This window comes from Myripristis murdjan, chromosome 14 (assembly GCF_902150065.1).
Source record: "Myripristis murdjan chromosome 14, fMyrMur1.1, whole genome shotgun sequence".
NCBI lineage: Eukaryota > Metazoa > Chordata > Actinopteri > Holocentriformes > Holocentridae > Myripristis > Myripristis murdjan.
The window spans coordinates 35,933,803-35,949,373 of record NC_043993.1 but is presented as its reverse complement, the minus strand read 5'-3'; the positions used below and the strand labels follow the sequence as shown (position 1 = coordinate 35,949,373).

Here is a 15,571-nt window from a genome sequence, read left to right as displayed (position 1 = left end):
TTGAAAATCTGTGATGGAGGGCAGTGATTTTCAAACTGTGGGTCGTGACCCTCTGGTGGGTCCCAGACGCTCCACTGACCATGACGCCCTGCGACGTGACAACGACCGGAGAGCAGTGAAGGCACCACAGAGAGTTATGCAAATTGTTTATTAGTTTTGTAGCCTGAAACACCTCGTTTTCTTTCTTTCTTTCTTTTTTTTTTAAATTTAAAGCTTAAAATTTTGATGATGATGCTTTCTCATTGAACAAATTTAAATGACATGTAACGTCCGAAAAATAATAATAACAAATTTTGTTAATTTGCTATTATTTGATATTTATCTGCAAAAACAGATAAATATCAATCCCGGGAAAGAACTACCCCATAATCCAAACTTTTATTGCGAAAGCAGTAAATATTGCCTGTGCATGAACCAGCTTGAGCCAGTTTTGGATTGATATTATATTGATATTTCCAGAATTTCCCTGGTTGGGATCAATAAAGTATATCTATCTATCTATCTATCATATTATAGAAGAGAAAAGAATGCATGTGGAGAGATGGTTTTACAAATGAAGCTGTCAAATATTTAAGGCTGTAGGATTCACTCGGATGTAAGTGCACCGAAAGCTTCACTAAATCTTTTAACTTTTTTCACTTCACAAAAGAGTCTCAGGGCAAATCCACATGTGGTTCCTCGCATGAAAAAGTTTGGGAACCGCTGATCTAGGCCGTCAAAGTCTCAGTTAAATTCAGTTACTTTTATTTAGTTCAACCTTGGCTTGTTTGGAAACTTCAAAATATGATCTACTGTCCCCCAAAAAACTCTTTTCCGACAACATATTACAACAAACATCAGTATTTAGGAACTAAAACAAAGAAGGGGCTTTCCTTAATAATATAATTTAATTAGGCCTCTTACAGAGGAACATCTGGAAATTCAAGTATTAGTGGTGAATTGGAACTGGAGAAACATATTTTCCTTGGTATGGCCCAGTCACTCACCCTGCTTTGGTTCCTATACAACCTTAATGACAACACTGTCTGTTCCAATCAGCTCAGCGCTGCTCCACAATCCATTTTTCAAACTTTATGACAGTTTTAATCGCTCCCACCTGCTGCTGGATCTGCTGGATCTGCCGGCTCAGCGGCCACTTCCACTCACATGTGTGGACGCACACAAAGACGTCTATTAGGTGCAACATGCCTTCGCTGCAGTGAGGTCACTCAGCCATTAAATTAGTTCCAGCCCAGCTACCCTCAACCCACACACACACACACAAACACACACTCAAATGCTTAATTCAACGCTGATTTTTTTTTGCTCTATTGCTTCCTTTTCATCTCCTTTCGTTGCACCTTCACCAAGAAGGTGTCAGCTTCGTTTTCCTCCACCGCGGAGCTTCACCGCCTCATGATCAGCGCCCGCCTCATCATCTGTCAGAAATAACCTCTACAATTCATTTATACGTCCACGTGTTGACGCGGTCTTACTGAAATACAAGGGCAATACTGGTCAAAACCGCGTTAAATTTCTCACAGCTGAGTCAGGGAATGGGTTGCGGGAAAACAGGAAGCGAAGGAAAAACAGCAGACTGAAAAGTCGGAAAACTGACAACCAGGTCCGTATTTGCCAACGTGCTCTTAGAGAGATATTAATTCAGATGTGACAAAGGAGGAAATTTTAGGAAGTTGAGAGGTTGATCAATTCCTCAATATTGTCATAGTAACAAGCTCATTTCTTACAAATTTCCAATTTAAAAACTTCTCACAGTAGGGTCTTAATTGTTCATAATTTAGAATAAAAAATAGGGCCTGAATTAATTTGTTAATCATTTATCATAATTTAGCTGCTGAACTGCTGAGGCGACGATTGAGACTCGGAGACAACAGTGAAATTCCAGAGCTAGGAGGTGGTGGAATGCCAACGTGCGAATAGGTGATCAGATCTGTTGTCTGATCTACGGCCTCCTGAACGAGACAAGTCTGTTTGGGCATGAGGCAGAGGAGATGTGGTAAAGACCCTTACCCTTCCAGCAGGTCCATGGTGGTGGTGGTGACCTCGGCGTAGAGCAGGGTGTGTCCCAGTGAGCTGGTCTTCAGGTTCTTGCTGTAGGTGTCCATGCTGAACTGGTCCCAGCTCTGGGTCTCCGGGGCGTCGGAGACCAGGGCGAAGCAGCCGCTGGGCAGCAGAGGCCCATCCTGCACCTCAGCGCCGGACGCCATCCGCAGGGAGGCCTTGGACAACCGGATGACGCCCTCTTTGTCTGCACGGGTGTGAAGCCACTTCAGGAAGGAGGCCTTCCTCTCCTGTGGAGATACAGACATCCAAGGTGAAACTGGTGAATTAGAAGGCCAGGGGTTGACAGAAATGCTCGTCAGATTGTCCAGCTAAAGAAAATCAAGTACAAATATTCAGCCTTAAAAAACCCAAAGCTCATCATGTTGAACAAACCCTCAGCTCAGGCTCTCACTAACGCTGCATGGTGTCAGTCACATGGGCTCGCTTCATCTGATCCATGTTCAGTTTTACTGAGAGTTTGGCAAAACTAGGCTTAAAATAAGTAAATCCACATTTCCAGTGAAGCAGAGCTCTGTTGTACAATCCTGGCTCAGCAAATCCAACTTCAGTGGTTTAAACCTTCAGTTAAATGAAAGGCATCCGAATGCTTTCCAACTTCTTTTCCAATAATGTTTTACTGATGTTTTGTGCATTCTATTAGGAATATTTGGAATGTTTTTTGATCCTTTTTTAAATAACAAATTTAAGAAAGGAAGTTCTAGAAAAGACAGTAGTTCCAACATTTTAGCACAAAGAGTGCTGGAAAGAGCTTCGATAATCATTCAAAGACAAATGTGTGCAATTTTGTAAACTTCTTTTTTTTAGAGATGGGTTGCCACTAAAAACTAAGGCAGGGCTACTCAACCCGCAGCCCACCGTCATTTTTATGTGGCCCGCCACTGTCATATAATAAAATATTATTATTCTATCTAATTACAGTTGTCCCTCGCTATAACGCGGTTCACCTTTCGCGGCCTCGCAGTTTCGCGGATTTTTTTAGTGCAATTTTGCATGCTTTTTTTTTTTTTTTTCTTTACAGCACATTGTGTTCTGCGTCCTGATTGGCTAAGGGAGAGCCCGCACATTGTGTTCTGCGTCCTGATTGGCTAAGGGACTGTAGACCATTGTCAATCAATCTCCTGCGTGCCGTGTCTCCTGTACAGTACAGAATGCGTTCACTCTATAATACTGGACTTATTTTTCTATGAAGGTTTGAACTTTGAGAGTTTAAACAAGAGAGAAAAGTGAGAAAATGTTAATGCCTGTCTGAGAACAGTGTATAAAGTGTGTAGTGAGGGGTTTTACAGCCTTAAAACATCTAGAATAATTGTAAAAAAATAAAGCTGACTACTTCGCGGATTTCACCTATTGCGGGTTATTTTTAGAACGTAACTCCTGCGATAAACGAGGGACCACTGTATTGACTTTATGATTGTCCGTGGTGTGTCGGAAGGCGGTGTGTCGGTAGGCACGACACACCACTTCCCGCCAATTCCAAACCGAAAAGGAAGATAGAAGTATCACATATCACTGTTCACATTTTGTGAATGAAGCCTGCAGAGAGACAGTTAGTGTGTCAGCTGCTGCCTTGTCCTCACGGCTTCAACCAGCTTTTTCCCCACAAAAACTGAATCACAACTCTAAAGGAGCAGTGTGAGTCACAGCTGCCTGTTCATACTTTATTCACCAAGACATGAGACCTTACAATAAACTTGTCAAATCATATTTCAGTTGTTTTAGTTTTAGTTAAGTTTTGAGTTGATATATGACGAACAGTAACCAGATGCGTTAATGAGAATGTGGTATCATCTGATCTCGACAGCAGGCCCCTGAACTGAATCGAAGTTGTATCGTGGCAGACTTTATAGCATCAACAAATTTTGTATTGTTTAACGACGAATCGCTATAATATCATATCATGGTGAAGCTTGTGATTTACATGCCTTCCATAAAGCATCCTGTTTGCTGGTCTGTATCCACTCTGTTCATGTGGGAGAAGAGCAGCTCTCCTCGTCTGTCAGCGGAGGAGCTGACGGCCAAACTTTCAAGAGCAAACACAACTCACCGGGCGAGAATCCAAACTATCACTTTCAGCTTCATGCTTCCACATGACGGTAGTGTAAATAAATCATTGATATGAAGTCACATCAAGCATATGCAGATATATACATACAATTATGTGTTTGCCTGTGTTTTTATCCTGGCCAAGTCTGACTGTGTGGAGTGTTTTGACACATTCACAGCTCAAACCTTCACTGGTCAAGATGACAGGGAGAATGTATGTGAATTCTGTTTTAGGGTGGATTTCCTCTTTTAAAGAGCTGACCTGGATGAGTTAATCAGTGTCTGTGGCTAATCAATGACATGATGTAATTAGGCACCGGTCCCAGCCTCTTCTGTTCCAGTCATCTCTCATTAATCAGAAACCGTCACACAGCCAGAGGTTTTCTCTGCTGTGTCTTTGGATTATAACAGACACAAAACATGTTAGGTTAAGTCAGCCCTTCCTCACACCGCACATAACTGGATATGATATGTAGACATATAACACACACCAAACACGACACAGATGGCTCCTAAACTCTGTTTAGATCAGTCATCAAAATCTGTCCAAGGTTCGTCCGAGCGAGTGACGCATCTCTGCCCTGGTCCCAGCGTAAAACGTCTTTGGAAGTGTGACATGAGGTGCATGTTGCAGTTTATGAAGCCACAGCCACGCAAACCCAACGGTCTCAGAGCCAATGTCTCCACTGGAGAAAAAAAAAAAATCAGTTTATCACTGAAATCTCCAAAACACATGATAATAATGGACAATATTGTGCATATTAATGTTAGTAATTTTCTATATATTTATTCATAAATATTTTGCACTCATTTCTTGTTTGCCTCACTTGGTCTGACTACTATTATTTTGTACCTGATATATGTCTGACATATATGGAAACAAAATGCATTCATTTGGGAAAAAAATTCATGGGTGAAAAAAATCATTTTCTTTGGTGTTCTGAGATAATTATCTCCACTTTATTTCTTGTAATTTTTGACTTTTTTGGCTAATTTTTTTTTTTTTTTACATAACATTTATAGTTGACTATTATATATTGGAGCAAAAAAAATGTTAATTGTATTCCAGAACATGGCAGTAATAATCCCTTATTCACTGCAATCTGCAATTTAAATCATGTGATTAACACTTTGTAGAGTTATGGATTTAAGTCAATAGGCCTGAATCAATATTTAGGGAATAAAGTGACGGTTAATCAATTTGATTGCTCTATTTTGCATTCTGGTTGTCTGCTTTGTGGCAGTCACATCTGAGGGCCAACCTGCCCAGCCTTGAGCGAGCACGTATCTCTGATTTCTCTCACCTCCTCAAATTAAATTAAAAAGTAAAAATAATCTGGGATTCAGAGATGGGCAAATCAACCTGATGCATGCAGCGTCTCCGTCACGCGGACCGCAGGGCAGAGCGCAGACTGACGAGCGAGCGGTGAACAAACAGCAGCTTTTCCACGCTGCACAGAGACTCTGTATATTTCTGTGGTCACAGGCATACTGAAGGAGGAGCTGTGGCGAGGGATTCAGCATTCCCATGATAACCGAGCCAGGAGAGGCCGTGAGCAGATACCCAGTGCCGAGAGAGGGATCATGGGAAATGACGCAGGGTCCCAAAACTGCTGGTCAACGGGTCCTTTAGGGTCCTGAAGCTGAAGATTTCTCCACCCTCAGAAACCCAGGAGTGACGTGCTGAGCGGACAGCTGTCCACGCTCGGCCTCACCTGACCTCTACTTCCTGTCAAACAGAGCGTCTTAAACAGTGACGTCATCCTGCTCCAGTGGGGGTGAATTCAAATTTCAATATCCTCTCTCATCCACCTGTCCCTTCAAAATAAAATAGTGTTTCTCTCCCTAACTGATATCCTGTTGGTTTGGTGTCTTTGGTTTGGTGTTTCATAATTTGCTGCTATCTGTTAGCACTCTGCTGGGCGGGGTGGGAATCACCTGCGATTTTATGATGCGATTTAATCACTTTTCTTCGATTAACTGCAATTTGTGACCCTTGTGTGTTACCAGCCATGAAGGCCAAGATGTTAAAGGATTAGACATATTTAAAAAAAAAAAAAAAAATTTACAATAAATTCACTTCAACTTCTTTTTACTTGCGCAGATCAACAGAAGAAGCACCGTACTTGTTGTTTGTGAAATTAATCAAAATTATCCACATATCTATCCAATGTATCTCTTTTAGGCCTACATGCGTTCAGTTAGAACAACCAGGTGATGTTAAAGTCTCCATGAAATGACCTCACATGACCTCTGCTTCCTGTCAAACAGAGCGTCTTAGACAGTGACATCATCCTGCTCCAGTGGCTGTAAATTCAAATTTCAACTAATAAAACCTTCACAAATCTGTAAACACCCTCTCTTATCCACCTGTCCCTTCAAAATAAAACCATGTTTCTCTCCCAAAGTGAGATCCAAACCTCCCGTTCAACAGGAAATACATCAAATCAAGAAAGTTAAAGTCCATTTCCTGTGGTCTTCAAGCCTAACTATGAAAAGAATCTGTGTGAGAAACTGAAGTGGCTTCTTTTATATTTTCAGATTATATATAATCTAATATGGAGTTTCCAATAGGCAGTGACCTATCGGAGCTCTTCAAGAATGCCAGAGAGTCCTGCACAGGTCCAGTTTTACAAACCTGCATCCGACCCGACCGTGCCCGATCTGCTGCCTGCACTTTTCTCTAAATCAGTTCTGGACCTGACCCGGCCCGGTGATCCAAGACCTAGAACCCGACCCTGCTGCAGTCAAATACAACACTCTGTTTGAAAAAGGGCTGTTTTTAACTTCAGGTTGGCTGACTAGAGAAGCCACTGACGACGTCATTCTCACCGCCTGTGATCACACCGAACGTCTCCCGCCCGTCTGACTTGGCCTTCAAGGTCTGTTTTCAACAAACACGTTTCCCACTTCATCCGTGCTGATGATGATCAATGTGTGGCTTTGATCGCTTTCAGTCGCAGTCGTATTTCAGAACTATATCATATTGCCTACCTTTTAAAAAACAGCCACTTCCATTCATTCCACTACGATATGAAAATGAACTCTCAGAGCCTTCAGACTTTCTTCACTCCAGTTTTCCATCAGCGGAATAAAGTCCTCCACATGAGTTTTCCTGAAAGCAGCAGCACTGTTGGGTTTTCAGGAGTTTTTGAAATTGGTTGGAGTGAAGCCGGAAAAAAATAATCCCTCGGGAAACGTTTGCTTTCCACAGCTGGAAACTGTTCTGTGGTTTATGACTTGAGCCACAGAAGCAGAACATTAAGGTGGGTGTTTCAACCAAAAATTCAAATTTGAAAATTGAGGGATTTTGATGATATGTTGTGAAATGTTTAGTTCCCCCGCATCATTTGCAAAACGGTTTGTTACGATGTGAAACATGTGGGTGAATCGCAGTAAATGGGCCAACCATTCAAAATCAGCGGTATGGTCCTGAAAGAGGCGGGGCCAGAGAAACGCTAAACGCTTGTCCAAGGACACACACAGGACATGCAGAATTGAAAGAAGCTGGTTTACTGTCTGTGGAGTCTAGAGAGAGACCGATACATCGACATATGTTTGATATTATTCATAAGAGGGCACCTGAATTCATGAGATTTATATGGTCGACATAATTAGATAACAAGAGCATACGTTAACCTACTTTTAATAAGAAAAGCTCCTTTTTCATGTTGGGAAAAGATCCTTTTTATGCTGGGATTAATCTGTGGAACAGTCTGCCTCACACAAAGGAGCGCTTCAAAAAACATGTTAAATACGCAAACCTGCAAAATTCACTTCACTTCTTTCAAAAACACAATGAGCACGGCAAACCTGCGTGTGTCCTACTAAACGTCCCTACTGATACCATTTGTCCACCACATGGTGCTGGCTCTGCTCGACTCAACTCGACTGAACTGGCTTTAGTTTTCTGGATTTTGTTTTTGCACTGCAGATAGCACCGTTGCTGCCGTACTGTGCACGCATCGCACTAAACGTCCCAGCAAGCCGTCCGTGAGTGAGTGAACACAATTTGCCATGCCTAAAACTACAAGAAAACTGCAAGAACATTTGCAAAAAAAAAACCAAAAAAAAAAACCAAAAATGCAAAACAGAAAAATTATAAAATGAATAGCAAGAAATTATCGAAATAATCTATTTAAACGCATGATGATTATCCTCAGTTTTCTTGTGTTGAAATGCTTGCAAAAGGTGTCTGAATGCAACCTCAGGCCTTTCATACGCATTTTACGTTTAGTGTAGGATAGGATATTTTATTATATGACTAATATCTTCTAGCATTATTGTATTTTACATTGGCACACACCTCTGTATTGTGTGCTTTGTGTTTGTTTGTGATGTTTTTTCCTGCCAATGATGGTGTTGCTTCTGTAATTTCAGGGTTACGCTCTGGAATTTAATTTAATTTTCTTGAGCATTTGTATTTGAATTCCTTATCAGTTCAATTCAAGTCAAATGCCAGTGTAAGGGTCTGGTTTGGGGACTTGAGCAGAGCTGAAGAACAAAACCTACTGAGTGCTCTTTTATTGGATGGAATGATTTACTGTAAATGAATAAGAGACATTAGCAAATCATTCCTCTGTGCATCAGCCTCTTGTATAAATGGGCAGATCGCTGCAGCACTCTTCCATAATGTTGAATGGATGAACAGAAAAAACAAAACAGGCCAGATGAGAGCGGCTGCAGGTGCTGAACAGCAGCTTGGAGCTCTGGTGCCCCCTAGTGGCTTCATTGTAAATGCATCATCAAACAATGTTAAGGCCACTGCGCTCAGATAAACCTGCGTCAGTGATGCAGACAAACTCCTCACAATCCCTCGACAACTTTCTGCAAGTGCGCCGGGCAGAGGTGAGTCTTAGGTACCTGCAGGTTAAGTTAAGTTAAGACATTTTTAACGCTGTCTGGATGCATTAATGTAAGAGTGGACACTCGACCGAAAGAAACCAAGACACCTGCAATCACAAATCATTTAGGGGAACTGTTTTGTTTTAAAAAAAAAAATAATAATAATAAGAAAGGTAGCAATTTTGTTGAATTTTCATTTAATATGTACTTATAATAATGATACCAGCATGATCTAATCCAATCCAACTACTGTACCATCAACTTTCCTTTTCCCTTTCCCTTTCCCCCTCTTGTATATAAATAGGGGGGGGGCCAAAAAATTAGAAACCCCTCTCAGTATAATGTAGTCCAGTAGCAGACCTCTGCAAACTACAACCTCAGTAATAAACACAGAATTAAAGTGACACATTCTGCACAATGTCAACACAAACTGAACATTATAAACGTTGTTAAAAGGTAGAATTTATGGCAGAGCTGCTGAGCTGAGCTGGTCAGACTGGAGCTGAGGAAGTGACACTGAGTTTAGAATCTAATATATACATGTTTTGGTAATGTTTTCTCATTTCCTGGTATTTTTTCTTGCTAATTCTCTGTTTTCTATATTTATTTACTTTTATGCATTTTTTAAAAATTTGCTCATCACCTTTTTCCCCGTGTTTTTGAAAGAAATCAATTTAATTTGCTCAGGTTTCAAGGGGTTAACCACTGTGACAACAAAATGCTGTCACAGTTGCCATGTTTAAATCTGGTCTGAAAATACAAGATTACATGGTTTCTTTGTTTTTTGTTTTTTTTTTGGTCTGACTCCTTTGCGACTCAGGGGCTCCCGTGTTGAGACCGACAGTTACCTAAACGGCACAAGCCAATCACAAATTTCATCTCTCTCTCTCTCTCTCTCTCTCTCTCTCCCTCTCTCACACACACAAACACACACACACACAAGCACACAGACAGGTGCATCCACCCAGCGTCCTCATGTTTTGGTTGAACTGTTTATTGTGTGAGCTGCAGGACAGACCCTGACATATGGAAACAGTTTGGTAACCTAATATATGCAAATGAAAGTGTAATGTATGCAGCAGACGGGGAGATGGTTTGTGTGTGCAGAGGGCCAATCCAAACACGGGAAAATAGCGAGCGAGCCTTTGATCAGCCATCAGGGCGAGCTGACAGCGGGCTAACACCGCCCAGCCGACAGCACCCACCGCACAGCTGGGCAACAGCACCCACTCTGCCTCTGCACACCACTTAAAGGGACAGTTCACTCATTTAGAAAAATTTGACATTATTTCACTTAACGTCTAGCTGTTTTGTTGATGTTTGTCTTCCTTAATTTCTTCAATAATTTGCTGTTAATAGACCATATTCACATGATGGCGTCACACTCAGCTGAAACTCTCGGATCATGTTTACCGCTGAGTTGTAGGTTGTGTCTTTTATAAACGTAGGGAATCTGACAGAACATCTTTTCTAGCAGGGGCGCAAAAAAAAAAAAAAAAAAAAAAAAAAACATATAATCTTTTGCACATGATTTAGTTTTTACGCTAAAATGTTCAGTTCAAGTATTTGTTTTTTTATTTTAAATTTAGGAAAGCATCACCATCTTGGTTTGAATTATTTAAGGTATCTTTAAACCACTAGTTTTTTAACTGTCCAACAGCGCTCTGCTTCAATTTCAGTCTAGATTCATTTATTTTACCACAAGTTTTGCTTAACTCTTATCCGAATGTGGGATTAAATAAAACCCTTTTGGTGTGACCGAGCTCGCGTCTATTATCTGCAGCTCTCAGAGGAAGTTTTCAGATTGAAATGATTTCCTGTTTTGCAACTTTCCCAGTGAGAAGTAGTACATTTTATTATTGTTAGAGCTAAAAATTGAGGTGGCATGTTTTTATCACCAGTTCCACATCAGTTGGGGAGAAAGTTCCCAGTTCTGCGCCTTTGCAACCCTGTCATGCACTCACACTTAGAAGCCTTTATTTGTTTGCTCGTTTTGATTTACACCGTCCAAATTTTACTTACTTTTACCCTGTGCTCTGCATTTATTTTGCTGTCCCAACCAAATAAAGATTAAATAAATTAAATAAATGAACTTACAGGACAGGATAAGTACTTTTTTTTTTTTTTTAACTCTCATGGATTGATGCTGGTCCATTCTTTGCAGCTGTGATTGAAATAACGCACAAGGACATTTTATAGATTTTGGAGATTTTGTAAGTACATGTGGTTGACTGTCTAAGGAGGTTAATACTTGTATATAACAGCCATACTGTCTTTGTTTTCTGTTTTTGCTCCACAGAAAGGTTTCCTCTGCTTCGACTTATAATAATATCATAACCGTATTATATTTTATCTCTAACCCCTCTAAAGTGTCATCTGGATCTGTGACAGCAACACAACCAGGACACGTAACTGCTGACACCTATGTTGTTACCATAGCAACCTGTGCAGATAGGTTGGTGATGTCTGCACACATAAATCTGACTTGCACTGACTTCACTTGCTAATTACAGAGCGGACAGTCTGTCTTAAAGATCTGATTTAAGAAACAAATCCAATTTCCCTGCAGTCTGAACAGGGTTTTGTTACCTTCACCGTCTCCTCTCAGTGTGTCTTACCTGACAGGTGGACAGCAGGTAGACGGGGCTGGGGGCCGGGGCCTGGCTCAGATCACAGCTGAGGCCCAGAGAGGTGAGGATCTCTGTCAGGACCTCGTAGCGCCGCGCGTTACTGACTTTCAGCTCATCAAAACTTTCAGACGTCACACTCTGAGAGTTGGGAGCCACTTCCAGATGCACCTGTAGACAGGTAACTCATGACTTACACAGCACAACATGACAGGACTGTAACAACACAATATGTGATTAACAACACAATTTATAATAACTCTCCAAAATGCAATAACCTTTTCCTTAATTTTGTAAGACACTTGAATTTTGTAATAACTTAGCCTTTTTCTTTTTTTTTAAATAAAAAATGTAATGACTGCATTTTGTGGTAACTTACTCCATAATGCTGCTGTTATTAAATAATGCAGGGGTAGCACTTTTTTCAGTGCATTGTGCAATAACATGTCATATGTAAGTGCCATATGTTATTATTCGCTCAATTGAAATTGCACTTGAGCACAATAAATTGCAATATTCTAAAAAATATGAGGCTAACAGATTGTATCTTCTAGATGCAAGTTTGGTACAGACCACAGAAAAAAAAATTGTACAATCATAATTTTAATAGCTTTCTCAGTGAAAAGGCAAATTCTGATGGAAATATGGTCATTTCTCCTAAAATTTTTAATTATATCAACATATCTATATTGTTATATATCTATATCTATATCTATCTATATAGATATAGATATATAGAGAGAGAGCGATAGAGATAGATATAAATATATAGATATATATACAACAGCTGCAGAAGTACTCGTAATATGATTTTTCCCCATACAGCTTAGCCCTATTACATATGCATCGACCTAGAAACTAAAAATAGCAACTAAATGTCATCTCAGCCTTATCCATATCCATGTCTTTACCTGACAGAGGACAGCTTCGCCTCCATCCTCTCCATGGGTCACCCTGACAACGACCATGTCTCTCTGCTGATGGAGGACGTCCCCCTTAAGCTCCCCCCACAGCTCCACCTCCCCTCCTCCTCGAGTGTCCCTGATGAACACCTTGCCGCTGGCCAGCACACTCAGCTCCAGCTCTGTGCTGTCCTCCCTGGTGAAGTTCAGTGTGCTGACCTGCCTGTGTCGACTCTCCCTGACCTCTAGAGAGAGCCCTGCGGGGCACAGGCTCGACGCCAACCCCAGGACCCTGCCGCCCCGGCCCAGGTAGGAGAGGAACTGGGTCTGAAGCTGGGGGGTCAGGGGTTCCTCCTCTGCTAGGACCAGGAGCCTGGTGTTATCCAGCCACGGCTCGCTCAGAGCCTGCTGTGGCTGCAGGGGGTAAATCACATAGCTCTCCATGTTGATGCACTCTGTTAACAGCTGATGGATTGCTTGGAAACGCTCCTGACAACCACCGGTATATATGAGCACGTTGGGTGGTTTGCCACTATAGTCAGCTCTACCACTCTGACCAATAAAGCCTTTGGCATCATCCTCAAGTTCATCTAGCGTCTCATCCCCACTATCCAGGCCAGGGGAATTATCATGTGGAAGGTCGGGAATATTCTCAGCTGAGGCATATTTGACAGAAAGAATAGTGCTGTTCTCCAGCTCCAGACATTCATGGCAGCTGGACAGATGGAGGTGGTGACCATGACCCTCCATGTGGTGATGATTCCCCAAGGAATGCTCCTCCAGGTCACCCTCGTTTCCCTGATCCTGGGTGCAGTGAAGGGGCTCTGAGCCTCTTCGCTCCTCTAGCCTCCTCTTGACCTCCGGGGTGAGGAGAAGGCTGCCTTTGCGGCAGTGTAGGTGCTGGGGGTCGGCTAACCGGGGACAAGGTGAAGGCTCAGAGAGAACTATCTGAGTCTGGACACCGCTGAGTGAGAGGGAGGCCAGAGTCTTTGGACTACCTGGACGTTGCTTCTTCAACAGCTCTTTGAGGGTGGACTCTTGGAGGACAACAGCTAGGGGAGCGTCACAAAAGAGCAACAATGTAGAATGTAGATGATTTACTGCAGAAGCATGAAACCAAGTTTAGATGAAGTAAAACGTCAAAAAACATAAGGCAAAATGTGAGTGGTATTTGCCTGGAATTGATTTTGTGTAATCCTGAAAAGAGATAGGGAGGGGAACCACTGCAATGCACAGAAAGTTTTTTATTTTAGCCTCAAGATTCATTCATACTCCCTTTATGTACAAAATACGTCAAACAGTGTAACGTTACTGCCCACATGCTGCCATGTGTCCTTGACATTGTCATAGATGTTAAGCAATACATCCACTAGAGGGCAGCTCAGAGTCAAAAGTTTCTGACTGCAACCAACATGGCGACAGTGGAAGAGGTCGTATTAATGGAGCTGCTAAAAAGAGGCAGAGGAGGAGGCAGCATTGTAGAAGACGGTGGTGTGTGAGGTCATTAAACACATCACAACCAGAGGATAGAGGATTCTTTTCTGTAATATTACCAATGAGAGAAAATTCTTTTTCTGTGTCTCACTCATAGACCGGTCTCTCTTACCCTAACCCTGACTACTGGCTGCACTGCCCCCCCAGTTTCCCCATGGTCAACGTTTGCTTTCCACAGCCAGTTATCAGCTCTGTGGTTTAGGAATGCCTTGAGTTTGTCAGCCACAGAAACAGAACATGATAAGACGGGCGTTTCAACCACAAATTCATATTTAAAAAAACAAAGTATTTTTATTATATGTTGTGGGTGAATTGTAGTAAATGGGCCAAACATGCAAAAATATGGGGATGGTCCTTCATCGACTTGCAGACCAATTGCATATCAACTCATTTTAAGTTGGTTTTCTTCAGGCAAAAATGGCAGGTGTGTAAAATCCTGTAAGATATAGAGGACAGGGGAGGATTGCATCCTAATTTTTTGGTTTCCCTCTCTATCACTTTTGTGGTTTCCTTTGGTCATGTAGAGAACCTTGATTTCTGCTTTTATGTGTGCCACATGTGTAATCATGCCAATTAAAATAGCTTAATAATAACAAGTGACTAAGTGCTAAAAATGTTAAATGAACATATGTACTCAGTGTCTACTTTCGCAGGTCCATCTGTATAGTCTAACACAGTTAGATTACAACAGCTCTGCCATAAATTCTACCTTTTAACAAAGTTGATAATGTTCAGTTTTTGCTGACATTGTGGTGTATGTATGAATTTAATTTGATGTTTATTTCTGAGGTTGAAGTTTGCAGAGATATAACTGAATGAACACCTTTATTACTGTGACAAAAAGAAAACCTGAGCATTATAGGCAGCAGTGAAGGAAAATTTATGGCAGAACAGCTGGATTGAATGGTATTAGATTTGTTATGACCTGGATACAGTACACATGCTTTATTAGGTACAGGTGTACCTAATAAAGTGGTCACTGAGTGTACATAAAATGTTTCTCTACGTAGTGGTACACAGGTACCATATATTAAATAGCATATATGGTGCTAAAAACTTATTTGAGGCAACCTACGGACTATCTTTGAAGGCAAAAGTCCATTGTCCAGCTGAAGGCGATCTTCCATAAAGGCCACCCCGAGGCGACTGAAGTTATCCACGGTGGCCTGAGCCACCGCCCTGAACGGCTGGCCAGGGCTACAGGCCAGAGGACGACAGTAATCTGACCACTTCAGCACCTGAACACAGAGATGACAGATTAGCAGGCAGTCCATAGTAAACTAAAGTATATGGATACATGTGTATGTGAGGACTCCAAGATTAACATAAGGACAAATCAGTGCCAGTGATCTGATTAGTTATGAAACTGTTAAATTAAGCAAAACTGACCATGCATGCACTTATGCACATGCAAATCCTCATGTTCTTGCTCCTAATCTGATGTAATGACCAGCTTACTCCACTGCTTCGTGTAAACATAAGGTAAGTAAGGTACGTTAAATGTAAAAGCTAAATTACATTTAAATAACTCCGGTGGAAAATTAAAATAGATGATGGGGCGACTAAAACTGTGATGTTGCTGTAAGAATATTACAG

At 41.5% G+C, this 15,571-nt stretch overlaps 1 protein-coding gene across 2 annotated transcripts in view; it reads right to left on the bottom strand.

The window, feature by feature from the left end:
* hlcs (holocarboxylase synthetase (biotin-(proprionyl-CoA-carboxylase (ATP-hydrolysing)) ligase)) overlaps positions 1–15,571 on the bottom strand; it is a 41,920-nt gene that overhangs the window by 18,045 nt on the left and 8,304 nt on the right. For both annotated transcript variants that reach the window (XM_030069192.1, XM_030069193.1), the window contains 4 exons: positions 15,051–15,213; positions 12,491–13,533; positions 11,571–11,750; positions 2,011–2,291 (listed from right to left, as the gene is read on the bottom strand). In XM_030069192.1, the coding sequence (XP_029925052.1) occupies positions 2,011–2,291; positions 11,571–11,750; positions 12,491–13,533; positions 15,051–15,213 (1,667 nt within the window). The remainder of the gene's footprint in view (positions 1–2,010; positions 2,292–11,570; positions 11,751–12,490; positions 13,534–15,050; positions 15,214–15,571) is intronic.